This window comes from Oncorhynchus gorbuscha, linkage group LG04 (assembly GCF_021184085.1).
Source record: "Oncorhynchus gorbuscha isolate QuinsamMale2020 ecotype Even-year linkage group LG04, OgorEven_v1.0, whole genome shotgun sequence".
In the NCBI taxonomy this organism is placed as follows: domain Eukaryota; kingdom Metazoa; phylum Chordata; class Actinopteri; order Salmoniformes; family Salmonidae; genus Oncorhynchus; species Oncorhynchus gorbuscha.
Window position 1 is genome coordinate 28,110,782 of NC_060176.1, and position 25,183 is coordinate 28,135,964.

At 42.6% G+C, this 25,183-nt stretch overlaps 2 protein-coding genes across 3 annotated transcripts in view; both read left to right on the forward strand.

Moving 5' to 3' along the window:
* Positions 1–2,009, forward strand: part of LOC124033936 (transmembrane protein 138) — a 16,778-nt gene extending 14,769 nt beyond the window's left edge. For both annotated transcript variants that reach the window (XM_046346431.1, XM_046346430.1), the window contains exons 4-5: positions 1,096–1,171; positions 1,311–2,009. In XM_046346431.1, the coding sequence (XP_046202387.1) occupies positions 1,096–1,171; positions 1,311–1,429 (195 nt within the window). In that variant the 3' untranslated portion in view covers positions 1,430–2,009. The remainder of the gene's footprint in view (positions 1–1,095; positions 1,172–1,310) is intronic.
* A 1,340-nt stretch (positions 2,010–3,349) lies between these two features.
* LOC124033937 (DNA damage-binding protein 1-like) overlaps positions 3,350–25,183 on the forward strand; it is a 28,326-nt gene continuing 6,492 nt past the window's right edge. The window contains exons 1-17 of the mRNA XM_046346432.1: positions 3,350–3,507; positions 4,897–5,045; positions 5,562–5,678; positions 5,839–6,060; positions 6,356–6,470; positions 6,713–6,810; positions 6,987–7,145; positions 10,553–10,636; positions 10,950–11,169; positions 15,858–15,933; positions 18,906–19,014; positions 20,325–20,503; positions 22,429–22,589; positions 23,417–23,524; positions 24,130–24,337; positions 24,618–24,713; positions 24,919–25,030. Of these exons, the coding sequence (XP_046202388.1) occupies positions 3,447–3,507; positions 4,897–5,045; positions 5,562–5,678; positions 5,839–6,060; positions 6,356–6,470; positions 6,713–6,810; positions 6,987–7,145; positions 10,553–10,636; positions 10,950–11,169; positions 15,858–15,933; positions 18,906–19,014; positions 20,325–20,503; positions 22,429–22,589; positions 23,417–23,524; positions 24,130–24,337; positions 24,618–24,713; positions 24,919–25,030 (2,274 nt within the window). The 5' untranslated portion in view covers positions 3,350–3,446. The remainder of the gene's footprint in view (positions 3,508–4,896; positions 5,046–5,561; positions 5,679–5,838; positions 6,061–6,355; positions 6,471–6,712; positions 6,811–6,986; positions 7,146–10,552; positions 10,637–10,949; positions 11,170–15,857; positions 15,934–18,905; positions 19,015–20,324; positions 20,504–22,428; positions 22,590–23,416; positions 23,525–24,129; positions 24,338–24,617; positions 24,714–24,918; positions 25,031–25,183) is intronic.

The window sequence follows — 25,183 nt, forward strand, 5'->3', positions numbered from 1 at the left end:
AGGCTTGCAAGCCGAAGAACACTATCCCAACCGTGAAGCACGGGGGTGGCAGCATCATGTTGTGGGGGTGCTTTGCTGCAGGAGGGACTGGAGCACTTCACAAAATAGATGGCATCATGAGGTAGGAAATATATGTGGATTTATTGAAGCAACATCTCAAGACATCACTCAGGAAGTTCAAGCTTGGTTGCAAATGGGTCTTCCAAATGGACAATGACCCCAAGCATATTGGAGTGGCCATCACAAAGCCCTGACCTCAATCCCATGGAACATTTGTGGGCAGAACTGAAAAAGAGCGCGAGCAAGGAGGCCTACAAACCTGACTCGGTTACACCAGCTCTGTCAGGAGGAATGGGCCAAAATTCACCTAACTTATTGACCCAAGTTAAACAATTTAAAGGCAATGCTACTAAATACTAATTGAGTGTATGTAATCTTCTGACCCACTGGGAATGTGATGAAAGAAAGAAAAGCTGAAATAAATAATGCTCTCTATTATTCTGACATTTCACATTCTTAAAATAAAGTGGTGATCCTAACTGACCTAAAACAGGAAGTTTTTACTAGGATTAAATGTCAGGAATTGTGAAAAACTGAGCTTAAATGTATTTGGCTAAGGTGTATTTAAACTTCAACTGTATGTGTGAAGCCTGCGTGTGTGAGTGTGTGTCTTGTGTATTTTCATGGGGACAGGTGATCAACATTCAGTGAATTTGAGGTTTGAGATAAGTACTGTAGAGGAACGGATCTTTCTTACAGGCAATTGGGGGATTTAGCCTGAGCTGTGATGTTCAGGAAGCTCCCTGGCAACCAACTATGACTGAGCTTTTGTCATAAGTGGATTCACTCCTAGCCATAAATAAGATGAGAGTATACTTTATTAATCCACAGGGGGAAATTATATTTGCCACTAACCTGATATGTGAGATTTATTTTACTTTGTGGATATGAAATTTCAAGTTTTCTGTAGGCCTCAGAATTGTTTATTACATATGTATTATCACTTACTATCAATTTATGGTTTATTATATGTCTTAGTGAAAGAATGCTATCCCTCAAACTGAATGATGCATTGGGTTGTGTCTATCTCTGCAGAATCTACGCTGGCTAAAATCAAACCGCTATGTGTGGACGGATGGTCTCCAAGTGCTTTTTGTCTTCCAAAGAATAGGTGAGGCTGTCTTTGGTCACACACTTACTGAAACACATTTTAGGAAACCTTTTAGGCCTGAAACGCAATAGTTGTTGTCTTTTCTGTTTCAAAACTGAATGACTTCAGTCTTTCATTGGTGATGTGTGTTTGTGTGCAGCGTCCGTGTTGTACTACTACTTCTACAAGCGCACCACAGAGTACCTGGGTGACCCTCGGCTCTATGAAGACTCGCCTTGGCTCAGAGACGCCTTTGCCAATGCCAGGGCCCGCCAGTGAGCAAAGAGCAGTGTGTGGAGATTAAACTGGAAAGGACAGATCCTAAATTGACCCCTCCATTTCCCCCCGGACACAGAGACACTGCTACGTGCAGAACTGAAATAGACGCTACAATGCACAGGCATGGGCTTATACGGAGGGAAGACGTGGGTAAACTTTAACAAGAAGGGTGAAAAATGAGATTCTGCTTGGATACAGCAAGCCACTTTGCAGGGCAGGCCAGATGTACTGTAAGAGGCAAACTGGTTAAGGGCCTTGATTAATGGACAGAATGTTATACCAAGATGACTGTGATGCTGAATTTTGAGAACTCCTAGTTTGATGTGACATTGACACAATAAGTTATATCTTTTTTTCACACTTTGTAACCTTGTGACTGCGTTTGTCTGTGTTATTTAGCTATCGATGTAATTATTAACTTTGTTTTGTAGGATGATTTGAGAGTTTGTGTGCCAGATTTTGTGTGTGAAGATGACTGGAAAGAAAAACTAATGTTTTATGTGTTTTAAAATGCTTACTTTTCCCTCCTGCTTTTTGTACAAATGTATTAAACAAAACCCAGACAGTGCATACACTGATACACCCTGTATGTGCTCAGTATTCCTTTCAGTAAATACTTCCAATGTTAATCCTATATCACATGCACTCAGCATAAGCACACATTTATGTGACACATCAATTGACGTCACAAGCTCTAAGCATTGTGAATGAGGTTTCTTTTTTTGTTATGACCCTATGAGGTCATTGCATTGGCCTAAACACACTGGATTTACACACTGGAAAAAGACAAACCGTTAGACAGTCGCATGCAAAATCTCCAAAAACAATTTGGGTGAACAGAATGTACGCTGTGCAGATACAGTATGTCTCAGAATAGGGGACTAAAGACCTACGGCAGAGTCTATATATTACTGAATGTAAAACTGGATGTGTCAGTCAATTTATCACCACATCTCTCCTAACCCACCCCATAAATAGTGCTCGGCAGTAAATATACACTCCAATACACCATATGCATGCTTGATTTCATGGAGCCACAGACAGGGATCTATTCTTATACCTGGGATTAATCGGGGATTGAGTCTTTAGCCTACAGCCCACAGGCCAGTGTTTTTGACAGCAGTGATGTCACTGCAAGCCATGTGTTTATGAAGGTGTCAGCAAGGATGGTGGATTGACCAAGATATCTTACTCAGGCAGTTTACCATTGGAAAAAATAGTCAGGGTTCCTGTCTGTAAGTGGGCGTTCCCTCTCTCGCGTCAGCATGCTTTCCTGCGTGAGGCCAATGGCTCTGGTCTACTTATTGTCCCCTCCCTGTTTTCCCCATACGCCCTTACTAGAAATATATTGTTTCTGTGGCACCCCAACCGCGGGGCAGGGGCAATAAGTAGACCAGAGTGGCCCCGTCTTGAAACAAATGAAGGAGGGAGGTGTCTCGCTTTCTCTACCGTCTCTGGTGTCAGTCCAATGCTAACCTAACGCATGCATATGCGCGCACACACACAGTAATACAAGCCGAAGAACCCCTGCCATTTTGACCATTATCGATTTTGATTGATACAGTAAGTAGATTAAGTGTTTCTTATAAGGGCATTTTGCTTGATCAACCGTGAGCAACAATGGCATGGCTCTGAAAGATCTCTAGTCCTCTTCAGTCACTTGGCGCTCTGCTGCGGAGGTTGACAATTTAAAACACTGATGAGCAAAAGCATCGCAACACACAGTATTTCATGTGAAAAAACGTCCTATTACAGAGGGGTAAGCCAAATAATATAAGTTATGACACTCTCCTCCTCTGTCAAATGCAGATGGACAATGCACCATATTATAAAAATACATGCACCAACAACGACAAATCGAATTCCGAGCCACATGGGGCGCTGTGAAAGTAAATATATCTCGTGTTTTTAGCAATACATTTCCGCTTGTTTTTTAAAATTATTTATATCCATGGTTTCAACACTTGTGAAGAACTGATACGATTTCGCTGGTGTTCTTATTCTGTCTTTGAACGCCATGTCTTATAATTACGTGGTAACAGCGCAGAAACCGACGGCAGTCAATGCCTGCATCACCGGTAATTATGTTATTCTTGTTAGCTCGCGCACCAACATGTCGTAGCGACCTCATCCACTAGCATGCTAATCTCCCGCGCGAGAAGCCAAGCTACAGGCACCTGCAGGCCCCTTGATATTGTTTCGCCAGCAAGTTGATCAAGTCCATTGATAATGGCTTTGTTCAAAGTTGTTTTATTAACCATGCACTGCATTGGACAAGTGGTTTCGCTCGACTGATCTCATATAGCTAGCAATCGATTGTCAATCAAGTGAACACAAAATGTCACGAGCCAGTGTGTGCTCCTGCGCACCAGGATGTTTTGAAGCTAATGCTAGCTATCTTCAGCTGTCCGATGTCAATTTGTTTGGGTTACTATTACCTTCTTGTTTATCAGTTGGCCAAGAATCTCAGACCATGTTTGGAGCTTCAGTGTTGCAAAATTACACAGGTAGCAGGCAGGCCACTGCAGTGCCAGTTAATATGTCCACCTAAATAATAAATTGGCAAATTTATAACGTTATAGTCATGGACAGCCTGCGTAGTTACGAATGTAAGGACATTTACTTAGCCTTTAACTGCCGGCATTTCTTTGATTGCAAATATGTTGGCGATAGCTGGCAAACTATTCAATGTATTACTTTTTAGGTTAAAATCACGTGTGATTAAAAATCACTTAATCACATTCTGACACTGACTAACAAGTCCCATATTGTTAATTTTAAAATCACACTGTCTAGGCAGTGTTATCACCTTAGTGTATATTTTGAGTAAAAATGATCTGCTTAGCTATAAAAGTAGGCCAGTTGTATTGCTAGTACATAGAAAAACAAATACTTGAACTCAAGAAATTAGCATTTTCAATATACAGGAAGGAGATTGAAAAAAGATTATTTCGTAGACTTCAAATCAAAATCAAATCAGATGTATTTATATAGCCCTAAGTACATCAGCTGATATCTCAAAGTGCTGTACAGAAACCCAGCCTAAAACCCCAAACAGCAAGCAATGCAGGTGTAGAAGCACGGTGGCTAGGAAAAACTCCCTAGAAAGGCCAAAACCTAGGAAGAAACCTAGAGAGGAACCAGGCTATGAGGGGTGGCCAGTCCTCTTCTGGTTGTGCCGGGTGGAGATTATAACAGAACATGGCCAAGATGTTCAAATGTTCATAAATGACCGGCATGGTCAAATAAATAATAATAGTAGTTGTCGAAGGGTGCAGCAAGTCAGCACCTCAGGAGTACATGTCAGCTGGCTCTTCATAGCCGATCACACACTAGCCGACTTGCCTAGTTAAATAAAAAATGTATATCTGCTAGTCATGCAGAAAGCTGGAAGGCACTCCAATAACTACTAATTTAGCTCTTAGAAAAAGTTGGTCCGACTGACTAGACCACCATCTCTTCCCCAGGCCACTTTACTTCTGCCGAGGACCTGAATCTGCTCATAGCCAAAAACACACGCCTGGAGATCTATGTGGTCACAGCGGAAGGGCTCCGGCCCGTCAAAGAGGTGGGCATGTACGGCAAGATTGCTGTCATGGAGCTCTTCAGGCCAAAGGTGGGTCTACTACTACCTGTATGTTTGTGTGTGCATGTTAGTCATTTCAAAGCTGGGTCACATTCAGTAGAGAGAAAACATTTTGAATCAAGGAGGTACTGCATGAACTTTTAGTCATTTATTTGATTTAACCTTTATATAACTAGGCAAGTCAGTTAAGAACAAATTCTTATTTACAATGACTGCCTACACCGGTCAAACCCAGACGACGCTGGGCCAATTGTGCGCCGCCCTATGGGACTCCCATTCACGGCCGGTTGTGATACAGCCTGGATTTTAACCATAGTGTCTGTAGTGACTCCTCAAGCACTGAGATGCAGTGTCTTAGACCGCTGTGCCACTCGTGATCCCAATAAGAACACAGAATTATGTTTAGTGTTGCAAAAGGTTCCACTACGGTGTGCCCCTCTTAAGAAGACCCGGGTTTCTTTCTGTAACTGCCATACAAGTTGTAAACATCAGACGTGTTTTTACTGGCTTCAATGGAGAGGGACTTTTTGTCTGTTTTGACTGCAGGGCGAAAGCAAGGATCTGCTCTTCATTCTCACGGCCAAATACAACGCTTGCATCCTGGAGTACAAACAGAACGGGGAGAGCATCGACATCATCACCCGCGCCCACGGCAACGTGCAGGTAGGATAAAAATAAATATGAGGGTAGCTAGTGTCTTTGAGCTGTTGATGGAGATCAAGGTATATGTTCTGCAAAACTGCAACAGGAATACTCTGCAGACTGAAACAATAGGATGCTGTGAAACTCCTCTTACTTGACCAACTTATTTATTTTTGCATAGGACCGCATCGGGCGTCCTTCGGAGACAGGCATCATTGGCATTGTAGACCCTGAGTGCCGCATGATCGGCCTGCGGCTGTACGACGGCCTATTCAAGGTGATCCCGTTGGACCGGGAGAACCGAGAACTCAAGGCCTTCAACATCCGCCTGGAGGAGCTGCAGGTCATCGACGTCCACTTCCTGTACGGCTGTCAGGCGCCCACAGTCTGCTTCATCTATCAGGTAGGGAGGGGTGGAGGTAAAATAGGGTGGGGGGAGGGACGGGTGGGAAGTGGTGGATGAAAGGGGTACAATGTTGGAGTGGTTGTGTTTTGAGGGGGTGGTTGGGGAGGAGTTGGGAAAATGCAAGATTAGGAATATGATGCTGTTTGAAAGAATATTGGGGTCAGAGAGGATGTGTATATGAGACAGTAGTGCGTGTCTGGTGAAAGGGGGAATGTGTGCTTTAGTTAACAGAAATGTTGCGTGAATATCTGCGAGTGTGTCAGTCTGGTTTGTTTCTGTGTGTGTGCTGTAGGACCCTCAGGGACGGCATGTGAAGACCTATGAGGTGTCGCTGAGGGAGAAGGAGTTCAACAAGGGGCCGTGGAAACAGGAGAACGTGGAGGCTGAGGCTTCTATGGTCATCCCAGGTGAGGAGAGAGAAAATCCAGACAGGGTTAGACAATGATCGTCGGGCCCTGGTCCAATGCTCATGAGATTTACTTCATTCTGATGTTCAAAACTCTTAGATTAGTGTTTAAAGATAATTTCCACTGGAACTGCAGCACCCAAGGGTCCTCTTCTGCTTTTTCTACTACTTCTTATAGTGTATTTAAATGTGATTCCCTTGTTGGTTGATTCACGTGGTGGTTTATGTATTTGTCTATTTCAGTCCCAGAACCATTTGGAGGCGCTATAATCATTGGACAAGAATCCATCACCTACCACAACGGGGATAAATACTTGGCCATTGCGCCTCCCACCATCAAGGTAAGCTCAACGTAAATCAACACAATGCAGAGGCTTTCAACTCTTTTCCAGCATCATGCAGTTTGATAGCAATGATGAATTGGATATAGTGCTGCACTTCTCCAGATGCTCAAAGCACTTTACATAGAACAGAGGGACACTCCCCTCATACACCACCTCTGTCCCGCCCCCAACAGCAAAGCACCATCGTATGTCACAACCGCGTGGACCCCAACGGCTCCCGCTACCTGCTGGGGGACATGGAGGGTCGCCTGTTTATGCTGCTGCTGGAGAAGGAGGAGCTGATGGACGGTGCCGTGGTGCTCAAGGACCTCCGTGTCGAGCTGCTCGGAGAGGTATGTGTTGTAGGCCTGCTGTCTCCCTCTCTCTCTGTTTCTGGTTTTCTCTTTTGTGTGGTCCCTTATTTCATCTCATCTTCTGTCTTTTGTTCTTCTCTCTGTAGAAAGCCTTCTCTCTTGCTCTCTCTGATGTCTCTTGCTTTTTCTGTCTCCCTCTGATCTCTTCTTTTTTTATCTGGCTCAGTCGTCTCGTATCTTGCTTTCAGTGATGTCCCTTTTGAACTCTCTTTCACTTTTCTCTGCTTCTTTCCTCTTTGATATTCACATTACACAACTGAGTCTCAATGGCAGAATTATCCTTCAGTGTGTATTGTAAAAAAAAATATGTGAGTGTACACCAGGCCCTTTATGTATGTTGATAATATGAGATGGGCTGAAGAGTAGGGTTGCACATTTTGGGGAATATTCAGAGGTGGTAACTTTCTGTGGGAATATATATGGGAATTAATGGAAATATATACACATGAATATTAATACCATTTAAGTGTAGATGTTTTTGCTTTGGATATATTTACCATATCGTATGGAGACAGAAACATACACCTTTTACCTTATCATAAGAAGACATAATTGCAAATGATTAAATCCTTCCAATATTTTAACAAAACCATTTAGTTACGAATTTAACGTTTTAATTAAATTAGTTGGCTTTTCACATGGGATGATTTTATTGAACAACAAAAGAAAGGGAATGATCCATCGCATCTCCCAAAAACGTTTTCAACATACATCTGTAAAATTATAGTCTAAAAGCTAAAGCTTTGGTTGTCTTCCTCTCAGGCTTCCATGTCTTCTCCCTGGACCGCCTCAATGTCCTCCTCTTGAACATCAGACTCTGAGGCCTCAGGGTGGCTCGTTGTCAGGCTCAAAAAGCCTCAAATTTGCCCGGATGGCCACCAATTTTTTAACACTTGTATTGGTCAGCATGTTGCGTGTTTGTTGTGTGTGTGTGTTCCCAAACAAGGACAGTCGCGCTCTAAGGCGGCTGATGTTGGTGGGATTTAGAGGCGGATGCAGGCAATGGGAAAGAGCCTCAGATCCACAAAGTCCCTTCCACCAGATGGTTGATGAGATATGTTGGCATGACTGCCATATTGCATCTTCATTTCAAATCCCTTGCTTGGAAGTGTACTTTGCCAGACTGCCAAGAACCTTGCCCTCATCCAGGTCAAGGTGGTAAGATGTGGTAGTGATGACACCATAGGCCTTGTTGATCTCTGCGCCAGACAGGATGTTCTTGCCAGCAACGTACGCTGCGGCATATATGGGCTTCAGGCAGAAGTCTTCACGCTTTTTGATATATTTCACAACTGCAGTTTCCTCTTCTTGGAGCAACAGTGAAGTGGGCAGGGCAGTACATACAGATTCCTTCTCTTACATCTGCAAGGAGAGTCTGAACATCAGACAGGATGGCATTGTCTCCCTCAATCCGTGCAATGGCTACTGCTATAGGTATCAGGAGTTTTCAGGCTGCTTACCACTCTCCCCAAAATACATCATCCAGGAGCATCCTCTTGATGGGGCTGTCCATATCGGCAGACTGTGATATGGCAATTTCTTGGAGTGACTCCTTCCCTTCCAGGAGACTGTCAAACATGATTGACAACACCACCCCAACGGGTGTTGCTGGGCAGCTTCAATGTGGTGCTTTTATTCTTCTCGCTTTGCTTGGTGAGGTAGATTGCTGCTATAACTTGGTTACCCTTCCCGTACCTAACCATTTCCTTGGCTCTCTTGTAGAGTGTATCCATTGTTTTCAGTGCCATGATGTTCTTGAGGAGCAGATTCAATGCATGAGCAGCACAGCCAAGGGGTGTGATGTGAGGGTACGACTCCTCCACTTTAGACCAAGCAGCCTTCATGTTCGCAGAATTGTCTGTCACCAGTGCAAGTACCTTCTGTGGTCCAAGGTCATTGATGACTGCCTTCAGCTTACCTGCAATGTAGAGACCGGTGTGTCTGTCCCTTGTCTGCTCTTGTAGAACACTGGTTGAGGGGTGGAGATGATGTAGTTAATTATTCCTTGCCCATGAACATTCGACCACCTATCAGAGATGATTGCAATACAGTCTGCCTTCTCTGATTTGCTTGACCTTCACTTTAACTATGTTGAACTCTGCATCTAGAAAATGAGTAGATAAAGCACGTCTGGTTGGATGGGTGTATGCTGGGCGAAGAACATTCAGAAATCTCTTCCAATACACATTTTCTGTGAGCATCAGAGGTGAACCAGTTGCGTACACAGCTCGAGCAAGACATTCATCAGCATTTCTCTGACTACGTTCCTCCATTGAGTCAAAAAAACTTCTGATTCCAGGAGTACCGTGAGTTGTTGCTATCAATAAGGTGTCTTGTTCATAATTTTTAACTCGAATAGAAGTGGAAGGACTTTTGTCAGAGGTTGCTTGTTGTGAGCACTGAGGGAACTTTATGCACTTGGCCAGATGATTCTGCATTTTTTTTGCATTCTTCACATTTTATTTGGCACAGTATTTTCAAATGTACACAGCTTTTCCTTCTACATTAGCTGTAGTGAAATGTCTCCACACATCAGATAGTGCACGTGGCATTTTCCTGTAAAGATTTGAAAGAAAATGTCTTTGTGCTTGTTCAATGAACTATAAACAATTAATGGACATGCACCTGTGTAACAGTCATTGAGACAGTAACAGACAGTAGGCAATTAAGGTCAGTTATGAAAACTTAGGACACTAAAGAGGCCTTCCTGCTGACTTTGAAAAACACCAAAAGAAAGATGCCCAGGGTCCCTGCTCATCTGCATTAATGTGCCTTAGGCATGCTGCAAGGAGGCATGATGACTGCAGATGTGGCCAGGGAAATAAATTGCAATGTCCGTACTGTGAGACGCCTAAGACAGAGAGACGGGACGGACAGCTGATCGTCCTCGCAGTGGCAGACCAGGTGTAACAACACCTGCTGCACAGGATCGGTACATCCAAACATCACACCTGCGGTACAGGATGGCAACAACAATTGCCCATGTTAACCCAGGAACGCACAATCCCTTCCATCAGTACTCAGAGGCTGAGAGAGGCTGGACTGAGGGCTTGTAGGCCTGTTAAGTTTGCTGAAAGTAAACGCAGTTGACAGTGAGAGGACGTTTTTTTGGGGGGCTGAGTTAAGCAGTTAGATTAAACAACTCCTTTGTAAGAAATGTTTTAAAATGAAACGTGTGAATAGGGGTGAATTAACACTCAGTTAGCAGGCTCAAGCAGGCTAAAACCCACATGGTAGCAAAAACTAACTAGCAGAAATTTTTAACAAGTTAGAAATGATTTAAACATACTTTGCTGTAGGCTACTATTTACTAATTAACAAAACATCCCTTTACAACACTACTCAAGAGTAATGTCTGTGTGCGACCCTCCCTCCCTCCCTTGCAGACGTCCATTGCAGAGTGCTTGACCTACCTAGACAACGGTGTGGTGTTTGTTGGTTCAAGACTGGGCGACTCCCAGTTGGTCAAGGTAAGTTTGAACCGGTCACATAGAAAATACCTCGATGAATGTAACCCCTGGAAAAGTGTTGATTTTAACAAAGACAAATGAGAAGAAAAAAAACTGGTTTTACAAGGTGCTTTTTGAGCATGGGTAGAGTTTTATAGCACTTGTAGGCAACCAAGGGGAAGATTGCCATCACTCAGTAATGAAAGGTACAAACCAGCTTTGAAATTGAAGCGTTTAAGAAAGGATAAGCATGCCTCACAATTTTTTCTGTGCTGGGCGGTGGACATCAATAGTCCACTTGTTGTTTATCTTGAGTTGTCACCCCCCTTTCCAGCTCAATGTGGACAGTAACGACTCAGGGTCGTACGTGGCGGTGATGGAGACCTTCACCAACCTGGGGCCCATCGTGGACATGTGTGTAGTGGACCTGGAGAGACAGGGACAGGGCCAGCTGGTCACCTGTTCTGGAGCGTTTAAGGAGGGCTCCCTCAGGATCATCCGGAATGGTATTGGGATCCACGAACACGCCAGCATCGACCTGCCAGGGATCAAAGGTCAGTAGGAGGGCTTCTGGGCCCTTGGAAAAAAGGAGGATGCTGCTTTCTCTGGACCAATACCCAAATCGACCCCTAGCCCTTATCCCCCCAGACAGATCTGAAGGAGTTGGATTAGTATACGCAATATATGGTAGTCTCTCTACATCTGATACACTAGGGCCAAATTCAAGCTGCCTTGAATGAAGTTCTCAAATTCGAGCTGGGTGGAGGGAAACCCAGGCCAGCGCAGTCCAGTTTCACAACTGGTGCCGGCTCAATTAGAATCCAGGATGTTGACACCATTGCTATACAACCGCCAAGCTGATCACTGCTGGATGCTGACACAACATTTTGATAACTTGTTTGGGCTTGTTGCTGTTAGCTTGCCCATGGACAAGCAGTACTGCAGTGGTCAGACATGACACGACTTACCACAATACCTGGATCCTTCATACATTTTTGTACTACAAAAACTTTTATATGAACACTCAGCCCTAGAATGCTAGCTAGCTAAAGCATTTGCTTGCAAATCAGTTGAAACTAACTAGCTAACATCAGCTAGCAGGAATTTTTTCTGACTAGGTCGTATTGAATGCTCGTTAGCTACATCATATCAAACCTGTCTGGCTTGGTTAGCTAGCTAATAGCCAATGCCATGGCAAGCAAGGTAGGAATTAAGCTAGCTAGCTAGCCTCTTAAATGTAACGTCCCTATATTATATTATTTTTATTCAATTCAGTCTGGTATGAGAACAGTAGCCCCTATCTGCAAAGGCAGGGTGTCTGTATATCTTATTATTAAAAATAAAATAAAAACCTTTTTAAAGCCTTTTTCACCTTTTTCTCCCCAATTTTTTTTATTTTTAACATTTTTCTCCCCAATTTCGTGGTATCCAATTGTTTTTTTAGTAGCTACTATCTTGTCTCATAGCTACAACTCCCGTACGGCTTGGGAGAGACTAAGGTCATGCGTCCTCCGATACACAACCCAACCAATCCACACTGCTTCTTAACACAGCGCGCATCCAACCCGGAAGCCAGCCGCACCAATGTGTCGGAGGAAACGCTGTGCACCTGATGAGACAAGGATATCCCTACCTGCCATACCCTCCCTAACCCGGATGACGCTAGGCCAATGGTGTGTCGCCCCACAGACCTCCCGGTCGCGGCTGGTTATGATAGAGCCTGGGCGCGAACCCAGAGTCTCTGGTACAGCGCCCTTAACCACTGCGCCACCCGGGAGGCCAAAGCTGAATATCTTGGCTATTGATCTGTTTCTTAAAATATTGGGTGTGATTTACTACCATATATGGGCATACGGATGTATAAGGGCAGACTGAGCCGATAACCTGATTTCAAGATGGCTGCTACCTATGTTCCGGTTAGCGTTGTGAAGCGTAAACATAATTAACACGGAATACGTTGATTCACACCGAAAGCTGGGCCTCCACAGATCATGAGGATGTCTTATTTGTCTGCATGTAACCTTCTGTTATTGATCACCAGCCCAGAGTCACACTTTTTTTTTTAACACAACGTTTTGCAATCATTTTACAAGGTAAGCTTCGATTTGGTCTGTTTTTGAGCTTTAGCTACGTTAATTCTTAGGTTGGGAGGAACAAATCTAGCCTATTGCCAATGTTATCTGATGATGTATGACAAATGACATAATGGCAAATGACATAATGGCAATGTCTAGTGACTATCTTTGCGCTTGAAAAATATGATAAAACTTTGGGTTAGAGGTCGACCGACTATGATTTTTCAACGCCGATACCGATTATTGGAGGACCCAAAAAGCTGATACCGATAAATCGTCCGATTTTAAAAATAAAAAAAAATGTATTTTTTTTTATTTTTAACATTTTTGTTTATTTATTTATTTACTTTTTTGTAATAATGACAATTACACAATACTCAATTAACACTTATTTTAACTTAATATAAAACATCAATAAAATCAATTTAGCCTCAAATAAATAATGAAACATGTTCAAATTGGTTTAAATAATGCAAACACAAAGTGTTGGAGAAGAAAGTAATATGTGCCATGTAGAATATGTGCCATGTAAAAAAGCGAACGTTTAAGTTCCTTGCTCAGAACATGAGAACATATGAAAGTTGGTGGTTCCTTTTAACATGAGACTTCAATATTCCCAGATAAGAGGTTTTAGGTTGTAGTTAATATAGTATTTATAGGACTTTTTCTCTCTATATCATTTGTATTTCATATCCCTTTGACTATTTGATGTTCTTATAGGCACCATAGTATTGCCAGTGTAACAGTATAGCTTCCGTCCCCCTCCTCGCCCCTACCTGGGCTCGAACCAGGAACACGTCGACAACAGCCACACTCGAAGCAACGCTACCCATCGCTCCACAAAAGCTGCGGCCCTTGCAGCGCAAGGGGAATGACTACTCCAAATCTAAAAGCGAGTGACGTTTGAAACAGTATTAGCGCACACCCAGCTAACTAGCTAGCCATTTCACATTGGTTACACCAGCCATTAGGCTGATAGGCTTGAAGTCATCAAGTCATAAACAGCGCTGTGCTTGCGAAGAGCTGCTGGCAAAACGCACAAAAGTGCTGTTTGAATGAATGATTACGGGCCTGCTGCTGCTTAGTCGGCAGCAGGCCCAGACTTAATTATAACATAATAACACACAGAAAGACGAGCCTTTGGTCATTAATATGATCGAATCCGGAAACTATAATTTCGGAAACAAAACGTTTATTTCAGTGAAATACGGAACCATTCGGTATTTTATCTAAAAGTCTAAGTCTAAATATTGTTATTACATTGCACAACCTTCAATCTATGTCATAATTGTGTAAAATTCTGGCAAATTAGTTCGTAATAAGCCAGGCAGCCCAAACTTGCATATACCCTGACTGCGTGCAATGAACGCAAGAGAAATGACACAATTTCACCTGGTTAATATTGCCTGCTAAACAGGATTAGTAGTTATAACTAGTGATTATGATTGATTTGTTTTTTATAAAATAAGTTTAATGCTAGCTAGCAATTTATCTTGGCTTCTACTGCATTTGCGTAACAGGCAGATTACTCGTGGAGTGCAATGGTTAGAGCATTGGACTAGTTAACTGTGCGGTTGCAAGATTGGAACCCCTGAGCTGACAAGGTGAAAATCTGTCGTTCTTCCCCTGAACAAGGAAGTTAACCCACAGTTCCTAGGCAGTCATTGAAAATAAGAATGTGTTCTTAACTGACTTGTCTAGTTAAATAAAATATATTAAATTTAAATTTAAAAAATAATCAAAAATACAGATTTCCTTTTGTTTTGAAAACTTGAAATTGGCCATAATTAATCGGCCATTCCGATTAATCGGTCGACCTCTACTCTGGATGTCCCCCCAACACCACCACAATGTTTGAGAAAGATTGGTGTTATAGATATTTAGTTTTTATAGGGAACAATAACTTTTAGGCACATCCGGTGTGCAAAAACAGTGCAATTACCACATTCAAACACTTTGGAGAATTTGAAAGGACACTTGAATGTACCCTGGATACCCCATAACACCAGCACAATGTTTGAGTGAGATTGATATGGTAAAAAAAATGTTTTTATACTTTACAAATACCAATTTTAGGAATTGAAAATATGTAATAGCATTGGAATTACCTAATTTACAGATATATGCCACTTTGGAGGGGTTTAGGGACACATCAATAATTATCTTGTAGCTTGTCAATTTAAAATGACTTCCAAACAAAAACATGTATTTTGTGTGTGCTTGTATGTTCTGATAATTTCCTCATACTATCACAGATGTCATCTGTCCAAGTATATCAGGTTTTGGCTCGTCAGAATCATGTAATTACACATGAATTGCAGTTACTTTGGGTGTCTAATTAGGTAGACATCTACATTCTAAGAGGCTAGCCTGTTTAGCTACCTAGCTAACTTCAGCAAGCTAAATACTTGGCTCTGAGTCTGGATGGCACTGACAAGTGTATGGGATAATGTTAGTTACAACATGGTGAGGGTGAATTAAATTCTTCAACATCTTGCTAGCTAGCAATATTAGCGATGCCAGCTGCAGTCACATATTGGCTGCCTAGCAACATGTCGTCATTTCTAATTTCTGAAGGCAGTGGAAATGCAATTTGAGCTAACCCACCAAGGCCAGCCCAACCTGGGTTGACTTCAAAGTGCCAATGGAAATGGGGCTTCAGTGGGATTTTCTCCATATTGTTTGCATCTGTCTAATTATCGCTGTTTTCTTTTTTTTTTTTGTCGTTTAAAAATATAAAAATAAAATGTTTATGGTCCCAGGCATCGGCCACATACTCATGAACACGTTGATGAGAAGCAAATTGTTTACTTGGCCAAATCAATGAGCCCCAGATAGAGAACGAAAACCTTGAGAAACTGCCCTGGCCCACCAGGACTGTGGGCACGGATCAATCATGCTACAGCGTTGACTCCTTTCTAGTTCAGGGTCATGTTCACTAGGTACTGAAATGGAAGAAAAACAGACTAAAACCGGGAGGGACTACCTGGACTCTTAATCTAATAGTTGTCCAAATCAGAAGCTCATTTTTGTTTTCTGTAGCAAAACACTTAACATTTTCTGTTTGTCCTAATGAAACCCCACCTAGCTAATAATGCTGCTTGTTTTCTAGTTCTGTTGAACACTTGATGTTTATTTTCCTCCATATTTTTTTGTTGTCCTCCCAGGTTTGTGGCCCCTTCGCTCAGAGGCTGGGAGAGAGACAGACGATATGCTGGTCCTGTCTTTCGTGGGCCAGACAAGGTGAGACAACCAGTGGTGGCCTTATAAAAAGGTTCTGCACGTGTTGACCACAATACAATCGCTCCCTGTTCAGTCTGGTGAAGCCTTCCCTAATGCCTCACACAGTACCTTGTTTATACGACGAGTTAATGGTTTTACACATATTATAACAAAAGGGAGAATAGACGGATAAAACAAAATATGTATTTAATTTCAGAGTCAGACATTGTTGACTTGGATAGATTTTTACACCGATTGTAATGAGAATGTTTACAAAGGTTGAAATGATCAAATGCATGAAAGAACTGTTGGTCACTAAATCCAGTGAAAACTAGGACCATGAAAAAACAACCAGCTGGGTCTCTTCACCTGCTATTACACTTAAACTAATTCACTAAGATCTGCCCACTACAGTGCTGTCTGGTCAGAACATGATGTTGAGGCCCATACTCAACACTTGGTCACCAACACACGCAAACATGGGCATAGATGATTCCATTTTTAAAGTTATTTTATATTTTTTGTGTGGTTCTAAAAGGGGAAACAATACAATCATTTGAATTTACTAAGATAACTGTACATATGTAATATAACAATAAGCAGATGAGCAAACTGTGGTATAATGTAAACATATGAATGAATCCCATAGTATAGCATCTAGACATCATTAAAGAATATACATTGCCAGAGAGATATAAGTAGAAGGCCTAAGGCCATGGAGCCTTATAGCTGGTGTGTCTGAGATCTTAATTTAGGGCTACTGCGCCTGTGCTGGCGCACAGAAAGAGCTGGAACATTCTGGGAACTTCTAGAATCTGTAGAATGGTAGTAGCTACTACACAACACAAGGCTATACACATTGCAGATATAAACATATTGCAGCTATAGCATGTATATAATATAAACAATGCTAATACAATATTGAGTATGCTAGACGCACTCAATAAACACACTTGTAGCAATAATAATAACGATACTACACTTATTGCAATGGACGCACACAGCACTTAGTTAGGAAACAGCATGTGAACAGTTGCTCAGCACTTCCTTCTTGCAAAAGCATGTAAAACACTTAATAACTTGAGGTGTCGAGGGCAGTGCCCTGCATTGCATCCAAGCATCCTTATTGGTTGGAAAAGTCTATCTGATTGGCTTTCAGGCATGTCAATAATTTGGGAGGGCCAGCCTTTTTTTACAATGTACGTTGCCTATTTTAATAATAAATAATAATAATAATAATAAATGCAACATTCAACAATTTCTAAGATTTGACTGAGTTACAGTTGATATAAGTTAATCAGTCAATTGAGATCAATATATTAGGCCTTGGATTTCACATGACTGGGAATACAGATATGCATCTGTTGGTCACAGATGCCTTTAAAAAAAAAAAAGTAGCAACGTGGATCAGATGTGACCACCATTTGTCTCATGCAGTGCAACACATCTCCTTTGCATAGAGTTGATCAGGCAGTTGATAATGGCCTGTGGAATGTTTTCCAACTCTTCAATGGCTGTGCAAAGTTGCTGGATATTGGTGGGAACTGCGGTCATGCATGTCAATTCAGATCATCCCGAACAAGCTCAATGGGTGACATGTCTGGTAAGTGTGCAGGCCATTTTCAGCTTCCTGGAATTGTGTACAGATCATTGCGGCATGGGGGGGGGCGTACATTACCATGCTGAAACATGAAGTGATGGCGGTGGTTGAATGCAGGGCTCAACATAATTCTCAAAGTTGGAGTCTATGCTATTCTCATTCACAGATTTATTTTGAATGATGTATTTTAGGCCACAAGAAGTGACATTGAACAAACAATACCAAGATGGAGAAATAAAATGAGGACTCAAAGAACATAGGCTACAACTGAGGAATGCTAATGAAAGAAATGGCTAGTTGGCCGATGCTCTTTTCCAAATTATTCTAGCAATGTGCAGCCTACTACAACACGTATAGTAGCTTAGGCCTAATAAGAGAGAAGGATAAGGGGAAAAAATGGGAATAAGTTTATAGTTATCAAGTTGAATACAGCAGAGTTGCTTTGCAGCCCGTGATGATTTACAACTCGGCACAAAACCGCACAGCCAGCGATGCACTTTGACTCGCGCCATATGTGAGCTTCGGCACAGACCGGCCTAAGCTAATTACACGTCTCTTTCGTGCCACAGCTCCCCCAAAAGTGGAATAATCTTTTCGAAAAGATTTGAGGCCACTAAATATACTACAGCGTTGTATAGCGATCAATGTCATGATTCCTCTCGTCCCTCCTGTAGCATGCCAGCCAAATGCATAGCAGTCACTTTTATGTTGTACTTTATTTTTGTATGTTATTTTGTATGGCTGCTAGGGAAGGATAACATTGTCAATGGGCAAGCTCAGAAAATTATGTCAGAACCCTCCTATGTACTTCACTTATTTTCAGTCACCCTTTTGACCGATGGTATTCTGGGCCATTTTTTGTTGTTGTTGGTGTAAGTGACTTCAGCTTTTCAACAAGTAAAAAATATGTCCTACTTGTCCAAAGGACAAGTGACAAAAAAAAGTTAATGTCAAGCCCTGGAATGGCATGATAATGGGCCTCAGGATCTTGTCAAGGCATCTCTGTGCATTCAAATTGCCATCGATAAAATGCAATTGTGTTCCTTGTCCGTAGCTTATGCATGTCCATATCATAACCCCACCGCATGTCCATATCATCAAAACCCCAACACGCCACCATCTGGGGTTGAAACACTCTGTTCATAAAGTTGACATCAGCAAACCAGTCAGGTCAAGACCCTTTCAACACAGTTTGTGCAGAGAAATTAACAAAATTATCTGGCAGTAGCTCTGGTGAACACTCAAAATTTGTGCACATTTGGGGAAATAAGCTTTTTGTGCATATTAAGCATTTCTGGGATATTTTATTTCACCTCATGAAACATGGTACCAAACACCTTTTACATGTTGCGTTTATATTTTTAAGTATATAAGTCGTTCCGTGTTTCCTCAGGGTGCTGATGCTAAGCGGGGAGGAGGTGGAGGAGACTGAGTTGCCTGGCTTTGTGGACAACCTGCAGACCTTCTACTGTGGCAACGTTGCCCACCAGCAGCTCATCCAGGTATACACAAACGCGCGCGCACACACTAGTGATGAGGGGGAAAAAAATCTATTGTTGCATATAGGGATATTATTTTTCACGTTATGTGGTATAGTTTTGACTATTGCAATATGTTTGCGCTAATTGGCTGTACCTGCACCAAAACAAATTTATTTCCATGACTGATTAAAATGTTTCTCATGGCTCTCTTATCCCTCTGGGGCAGACATATGATGAGCAATATGTTTGGAACATCGAATCGCAATAAAATCAGTATTGAATCGCAATACATATACAGTGCCTTCAGAAAATATTTATACTTATTCCACATTTTGTTGTTAGAGCCTGAATTCAAAATGGATTGTTTTTCTCAACCAGCTATAACAATACCCCATAATCACAGTGAAAACATATCTTACATTTTTGTGGCAAATTTATTGAAAATTCAATATGTAAATTAGATATTTCTGTAAGCTTTCACCCTCCTGAGTAATTACTTCATAGAAGCACCTTTTGGCTATGATTTAAAGCTTTAAGTCATCTTGGGTATGTCTATCAGCTTTGCACATCTGGATTTGGGGATCCATGCTGGCTGTAAAAATCCCTCCATGTGAGGTTGAAAACCAAATGGCCAATAACCTGTCCTCCTAGGCCTATCGTAATAGCTTCAAGATATGGTTAGTTATAAACAGTAGCTTATTTCCCAAATATTCAAGCCTACGAAGGTGTTGTCTTAAAGTTAGTGGCTTTCAAGAATGAAAGTCTACAGCCTCAGCTATTCTCAATCACAGCTTTGAGAGAGGTGACAAAAAATATATTTTTATTCTATTTTGAGGCAAATAAAGCTATTGTTATCCCGTTCTGAAGACTGTAGACTGCTTCTATCCAGGCCGTGATGTAGGCCTATAACTATCCAGGCCGTGATGTTGGCCTATAACTATCCAGGCCGTGATGTAGGCCTATAACTCTATCCAGGCCGTGATGTAGGCCTATAACTCTATCCAGGCCGTGATGTAGGCCTATAACCTATCTCACTACCACGCAGACACACACACCTGTGCCACACACATGCACACACACGCTTGCACTTTGTCAATGGAGCAGAATATCTTTTCCTCTGCAAAACTGATGTTTAATGGTTGTTTTTATCCGGTGGGCACTTGGCACAACAGGTCAGATAAATTGCACATGAACAAGAATCACTTGCCTTCAACTAAATGTATTTTTATGTGCAGTTGTGAATCAAACAAATACGCATGTGAACACTAAAAGTGTTCAAACAGTGAATCGTGCGACGGTGCCAATATATTTATGTACTGTGTGTGATTCAGATCACGTCGGGCGGTGTGCGTCTGGTAATGCAAGACAGCAAGGCGCTGGTGTCTGAGTGGAAGGAGCCGCTGGGCCGGAACATCAGTGTGGCCGCATGTAACTCCTCCCAGGTGGTGCTGGCCGTGGGCCGCGCCCTCTACTATCTCCAGATCCTCTCTGGGGAACTCAAACAGATCAGGTACACGCAACTCAAATCCAGTTCAACTTTATTTACAGTGTTGTTAAACACCACCTGAGAAGTGGTGAGCCCCAGACCAACTGAATTGTAGCTTTAAGTATGAATAAAAGTTAAATCAACAGAAGAAATGACAAACACAGTTCCTTCAGAAAGTATTCGTACCACTTGACTTATTCCACATTTTGTTGTTGCAGCCGGAATTTAAAATGGATACGATTTATGGGATATTGTGTGTAAATTGACATAATGACAGTAAAAACATTTTTGTATAATTTATTGAAAATGAACTATAATTAAGTAAAAGTCATTTACACCCCTGAGTCGATTAGTTTGTAGAAACACCTTTTGGCAATGATTATAGCTGTGAGTTTGTCTGGGTAAGTCGCTAAGAGCTTTGCATGCCTGGATTGAGAAATATCTACCCATTTTAATATTTTCTAAATTATTCAAGCTCTGTCAGATTGGTTGTTAGACAAAAATGTTCAGGTCTTAAGTGAATTTAAGTCAACTAACTTGGCCACTCAGGAACATTCACACATGGCAGCATATGCTGTGGGTATTTTTTTCAACGGCAGGGATTGGGAGGCTAGTCAGGATCGATGGAAAGATGAACGGAGCAAAGTACAGAGATCCTTGATTAAAACCTGCTCCAGAGTGCTCAGGACCTTAGGCTGGGGCGAATGTTCACCTTCCAACAGGACAACGATCCTAAGCGCACAGCCAAGACAACACAGGAGTGGCTTCAGGACAAGTCTCAATGTCCTTGAGGGGCCTTGCCAGAGCCTAGACTTGAACCAGATCGAACATCTCTGGAGAGGCCTGAAAATAGCTGTGCAGCGACACTCCCCACTCAACTTGACAGGGCTTGAGAGGATGTGCTGGGAAAAATGGGAGAAACTCCCCAAATACACGTGTGCCAAGCTTGTGGTGTCATACCCAAGAAGACCCGAGGCTGTAATCCCTGCCAAAGGTGCTTCAACAAAGTACTGAGTGAGGGGTCTGAATACTTATGTAAATGTGATATTTCTGTTTTTTTTAAAATGATTTTATTTGCCAGCATTTCTAAAAACCTGTTTTTGCTTTGTCATTATAGTGTATTATTTGTAGATTGGTTGAGGGGAAACAAACCATTTGATCCATTTTAGAATAAGGTTGTAATGTAGCATGATGTGGGAAAAGTGAAGGGGTCTGAATACTTTCCGAATGCACACATACACACACCACTTTGAACCCAGTTGGAGAGCTCTACAGGCCATCACCATGCCTGAGCTTGTCTTACACTGCTCTTCAAGGAACGCTCTACTAATGTGGTCTGGTTCAGTAAACACTGTTTAAGTGACTGTTGATGCTCAGCTGTAGCAAAAGCTGTGCCTTTTTGAGAGTGGGCTGTACCAACACACACCCCGACTGGGGCAAAACATTTCTCAATTAAGTAAATCTTGGCTACACAACATAAAGTGCTTTGAGCACCTTTAAATGCACTTTATAAATCCAATTCCCATATTGGGGTGTAGTGACATACCCAATGGGTTGGAGGATTATCTTCACTCATCTTGAAAAATACCTATACTAAACACGTGTAAATCAATCAGTCCGTCATCATTAACACAATGGAAGTATGCAATGATTTGTTATTGAAATGGCATGGGCGACCGAGGAAAAAGAAATTGGGAGAATTTAAGGCGCTACGGCAAACAATAATGCAGACCCTAGTGATGCGGGTGTGAGCATGCTAGTCTGGGTAGGTGAGGTGTAGTCATTGTTTGTGTGCGTCTGTTAAGTTGTTCATATTAGGAGTAAAAACACAATACATATGTATCAAATGTGTTCTATAGTTTTTAGTATTAAAAAAAAATATATATATATATATATAATTTAATAAAACATTTATCCAATCTCATGCTGTTCTGTCTGTCCCCTCTCAGCACGGTGGAAATGGAGCATGAGGTGGCCTGCCTAGACATCACGCCCCTGGGGGAGGGTGGAGAGTCGCCCCTCTGCGCCGTGGGCCTGTGGACGGACATATCGGCACGGGTCCTCAAGCTGCCCTGCTTCACCGCCCTGCACAAGGAGATGCTCGGAGGAGGTGAGAGGGTGTGGAGATTCAAGTGTACTAAAGGGATAGTCCAGGTGGGATGGCTGGATGGTTAGATGGAGCAACTGATTTTAACCTTTGTTTAGCCAGGTAAGTCTGTGTAACTTTGAGAAAAAGCTCATTTCCGCTGGGGAAGGGCACGAGAACTCGGTTCAAGGTTTTGCATACGGTGACTATTAATCGGCAACATTTTTATAAATGCAACTATTTAGCAGGTAAAATGTATATAAGCACTGACAAAGTGTTTGTTTGGAGTCTGTCAGTGAAAATATTAGTTTAGTTTTTAGTTGAGTATCAGAACAAACCGTAATTGGAGGCTGCAGCCCAACGTGTTCTTTTAGTAAAGCTTCTGTAAAATCGAACATTTTATTTAAAAAAATATGATTGGAAGCTGCAAAAAACATCTGTATTGGACATTCTCTTTGTGTCCTCCTGTTATCATTATTTTTGGATGTGTTTATAAACCCCTCCTATTCAAAGCCTGTGTAACTTGTCCATGAAAGTGGAGGGAATCCTAAGGGACAGAAGCACTCTTGCTGCTTCCACACATCCTAGATCCATTTGCAATGTTGCACAACCATGTGGAAACTGTTATGTGACCTAGCTGTCAATACTTGACTTAATTGCACCCCGGGGGATGAATAATAGAGTTGTTTTGACAGTGGAATTCTGCTGCTATTCCAAAGCTTTTAACACATTTGACGCGTGTGTGTGTGTGTGTGTGTGTGTGTGTGTGTGTGTGTGTGTGTGTGTGTGTGTGTGTGTGTGTGTGTGTGTGTGTGTGTGTGTGTGTGTGTGTGTGTGTGTGTGTGTGTGTGAAATTATCCCGCGCTCCATCCTGATGACGACGTTCGAGGGCGGCTACTACCTGCTGTGTGCCCTGGGAGACGGAGCGCTCTTCTACTTCGGCCTGGACCTGACGACAGGTCAGGCTGCTGGAGCAACACATACTGCTGTGGCCTTTTGATTGAGTCACATTTTGAATAAACATTCCATATTGAGTTGCAGCCCCTTATGCCCTCAGAACAGCCTCAATTGGTCGGGACTACAAGGTGTAGAAAGCGTTCCACAGGGATGCTTGCCCAGGTTGACTCCAATGCTTCCCACAGTTGTCAAGTTGGCTGGATGTCCATTCTTGATACACACAGAAACTGTTGAGTGTGAAAAACTCTGCAGTGTTTCTGTTCTTGACACACTCAAGCCGGTGTGCCTGGCACCCTACTGCCATACCCCATTCAAAGGCACTGACATATTTTATCGGACCCATTCACCATCTGAATGGCACAAAAACACAATCCCCTTCATGTACACTGATTTAACAGTAAGGGATTCACCTGGTCAGTGTATGTCATGGAAAGAGCAGGTGTTCCTAATGATATTGACACTCATTGTATATTGAAAATGGAAAATGTTTTGAATTGGAATTGTCGCTTATCTCCTGAATAGACTGAATTGAAGGTGCGCTTAATCCTGGCAGGTTGGCAAACGTATTGTTAAACTGTTGGCATTGACCCTGTTGTGTTGCCAACAGGCGTGCTGAGCGAGCGTAAGAAGGTGACTTTGGGCACCCAGCCCACGGTGCTGAGGACCTTCCGCTCCCTGTCCACCTCCAACGTGTTTGCCTGCTCCGACCGGCCCACCGTCATCTACTCCTCCAACCACAAGCTGGTCTTCTCCAATGTCAACCTCAAGGAGGTCAACTACATGTGTCCGCTCAACTCCGAGGGCTACCCCGACAGGTTAGTCAGTCACGGGCGTCTCAATAGTCCAAAGTGGCATCCTTAGCACGTCTTCTCCGTTTGGACTGATGTGAGACGATTTGAACAGGTTTAAACGGAAACCTTTTTAACCCCCCCCGTCACCTGTCCTGTGTTTTCAGACCATTGCAAGAGGAGACTATTAGGTTATTTTTCCTCATTCAAGGAAGAAAGGACATGAATGATTACAAAGCTCGAAAGTTGCATATTTTTATCTGTTGTTGGGGTGTGGTTGTAACCTGTGTTTCTGTGTCTTTGACAGTCTGGCTCTGGCCAACAACAGCACTCTCACCATCGGGACCATCGACGAGATCCAGAAGCTCCACATTCGCACGGTTCCCCTCTACGAGTCTCCCAGGTAAGAGGGAACAACACCAGTAGAAATAGTTCAGCAGAGTAGGAGTGTATCTACCCAATGGATTTACCCTCAGGTAAATCAAGAGCGACACATTTTATTTATTTACATTTATTTGTTTATTTTTACTCTTTCCTCTTTCTCACTCTCTCACTCCCCCTTCAATCTCCCCACTTTATTCTCCCTTCTCGCTCCCTCCCTCTCTCAGGAGAATCTGTTACCAGGAAGTGTCTCAGTGTTTCGGGGTGCTGTCCAGCCGCGTGGAGATGCAGGACGCCAGTGGGACCACTGCAGCGGTGCGCCCCAGCGCGAGCACTCAGGTAGCTGCACACCTTCTGCTATTTCACTGTACCACTGCCAGGATCTCCTATTCTGTGCCCGTATTCATAAGTATTCTCAGGAGTGCTGATCAAGACCTTCTGAATCTGGGCCCTTGAGCCTTGTTTCCCGTATTCAACGGTTTTCATGATGCT